Raw genomic sequence first — 2,725 nt, forward strand, 5'->3', positions numbered from 1 at the left:
ATTTAGATTTAATATTTAGATTTAACATTTATATTTATATTTATATTTAGCATTTAGATTTAACATTTAGATTTATATTTATATTTAGCATTTAGATTTAACATTTAGATTTAAATTTATATTTAATATTTAGATTTAGATTTAGATTTAGCATTTAGATTTAGATTTAATATTTAGATTTAGATTTAGATTTAGATTTAGCATTTAGATTTAGATTTAACATTTAACATTTAGGTGCCACATTTAATATTTAGATTTAACTATTTAATATATTTCTAAGTTAACAAATATTGCTGTAAATGTGGTAAAAGGTGATGTTAAAAAATTCACAATACTCTTTTAAACATTGTTTGAAGCTAAATGTGGCAAAATGTTGATGTTATTTTCAGCGTGAGACACTTTACAAACGGCACCCCATAGCAGAGTGGTGAGGAGAGCGAGGATCAGTTGATAAGAGTGTGCCGCCTCGGGGTGCCGGTGGCTTAGTGGTAGAGCAGGCGCCCCATGTATAAGACTGTTGCCGCAGCGGCCCCGGTTCGACTCCAGCCTGTGGCCCTTTGCTGCATGTCTCCCCCCTTCACGCTTGTTTGTCCTATACATTAAAGGCTAAAAAGCCCCCAAAAATATCTTTATTAAAAAAAAGTGTGCAGCCTCACTGCAGCTGCTGGCTCTGACGTGAAGGAGGAGGATATCTCTACGGCACACCGGCTGGGTGGTGTAAAGAAGCAGGGTAAGATGCGCCCTGTGATTGTTAGATTTGTGAGTAGAAGAAAGAAAGCTGATCTGATGGAGAAAATGATAAAGTTGAAGGAAAATGACACGTACAAGAAGGTTTTCATCTGTGAAGACCTCACAAATATGAGATACAAGCTGTTCAGATATGCTAAGGATAAGTGTGATCACACATTCGTCAGAGACTGCAAAGTTATCAGTAAGAAAGATGGTAAATACATCACAATTAACAATCAGGATGACCTCTTTCTGATAGGGTATGATAATGTGGACTACAAAGACTTTGGAATTGACTTATAGGACAAATCTGGAGTACAAAAAAGCCACTGTGATGACCTGCGGATTATCACCCTTAATGTATGTGGCTTAAGGAGTCAAATAGAAGTCCCTGACTTCATTGAAATGTGTAAGAAATATGAAGTCTTATGCTTCTGTGAGACAAAAACAGATAATATGGATATACCGGATTTGACTGGAAAATTTAATCACATGGGCTTTCAAGTGTTCTTCAAGAATTGACATAATTTACCAAACTGGAGATCAGGGGGAGTCATGATTGCAGTGAAGAATGCTATTGGATATAAGTGTGTGCAGAGAGCAGTTCATAGTGATGCTTGTGTGTGTGTGTGTGTGTGTGTGTGTGTGTGTGTGTGTGTGTGTGTGTGTGTGTGTGTACAAATTAACAGAAATATGTTGAACTATGAGAAAGACTTGGTCATTCTGGCAGCATATGTCCCACCGTACATAAGCAGATACTCCAATACTGGTATCTTTGATGATCTGACACAAGTCATTATTGACCTTTCTGTGGATACCAACTACATTCTTGTTTGTGGAGACATGAATGCACACACTAATGAAAGGGAAGACTGGATTATGGATGAAATTGATGAGGAAGTGTATAATGAAGAAACTGTATGCACTGCTAAAGTGCTGGAACTGGCTGACATACCACTGAGGAGAAAGTCAGTGGACACTTGTAAAGACTATGGTAGTTATGGTACTGTCCTTCTAGATATGTGTAAAAAAAAAAAAAACCTTGCTCTTTGTATCATAAATGGTAGATGTGGGGAGGATAAATATGTAGGGAAAGCCACCTCAACTGATCACACTGTGACTGACTACATGATTGGTTCCCTCACAATATTTAGCAGAATAAAACCACTTTATGTGCATGACTTCGATTGCCTGCTGTCAGACAAACATTGTGTGGGGTCAAACTGGTGTTGGGTGGGAACCACAAAGACCAGAAGGTAGAACCAGTAAGCTGTAATGAGATAAAGAGCTGTGTTATACAAGACGGGCCAGAAATAGGTAAATGGCACAAAGAGAAAAAAGAGGAGTATAGCAAATATTCAGCTAAGTAATCTGGATAATTTGTTATATAACTGGGATGCAATGTCTGTGGATGAAATAACTGATGAAATATGTAGAATTATTACTGATAGTGCAAGAGTTACTTTCCCTAGAAAGAGGTGGAAAAAGAAAAAGAAAAGACCTGAGAATATGAAAAAATGGTTTAATTCTGACTGTTATTGTAAAAGACAGGCATATCTTAAAGCTAAGACGATGTACAACAAATGTAAAAGTGTGGAAAATGAAGAAAATGTAAGGGTCAAAAGTAAAGACTACAAAAAAGAATTGATTAAGGCACAAAGAGCATAGAAAGAAATTTAATAATGAACTTAGAGAAATGGAGTTAATTGTTTAACTTAGGTTCAGGAGCAGGACCACGCCTCAACCACTCCTCTAATCACCTGACTAACGTATATATACCAGCACAGCTCTACCACAGGCCTCTCAGATCTCTCGAACATTGATGAACCTACGTATCTCAGCAAGTGTGTTTTTTCGTGTACTCACCAAGATGGATCACGTGCTGCAAGTCAACCCGTGCAGGTCCGACTCCGACAACTTGTTTGAGCCAGGTGATCCTCTGACTCTGTCTCAGCAGTCTGTTGGTAGCCGACACTCCCAGGGGAGCCGGCTGCGC

At 38.0% G+C, this 2,725-nt stretch overlaps 1 protein-coding gene across 1 annotated transcript in view; it reads left to right on the forward strand.

The window, feature by feature from the left end:
• LOC126404649 (actin filament-associated protein 1-like) overlaps positions 1 to 2,725 on the forward strand; it is a 42,916-nt gene that overhangs the window by 1,483 nt on the left and 38,708 nt on the right. The window contains exon 3 of the mRNA XM_050068028.1: positions 2,571 to 2,689. Within this exon, the coding sequence (XP_049923985.1) occupies positions 2,571 to 2,689 (119 nt within the window). The remainder of the gene's footprint in view (positions 1 to 2,570; positions 2,690 to 2,725) is intronic.

This window comes from Epinephelus moara, chromosome 17 (assembly GCF_006386435.1).
Source record: "Epinephelus moara isolate mb chromosome 17, YSFRI_EMoa_1.0, whole genome shotgun sequence".
Taxonomy (NCBI): domain Eukaryota; kingdom Metazoa; phylum Chordata; class Actinopteri; order Perciformes; family Serranidae; genus Epinephelus; species Epinephelus moara.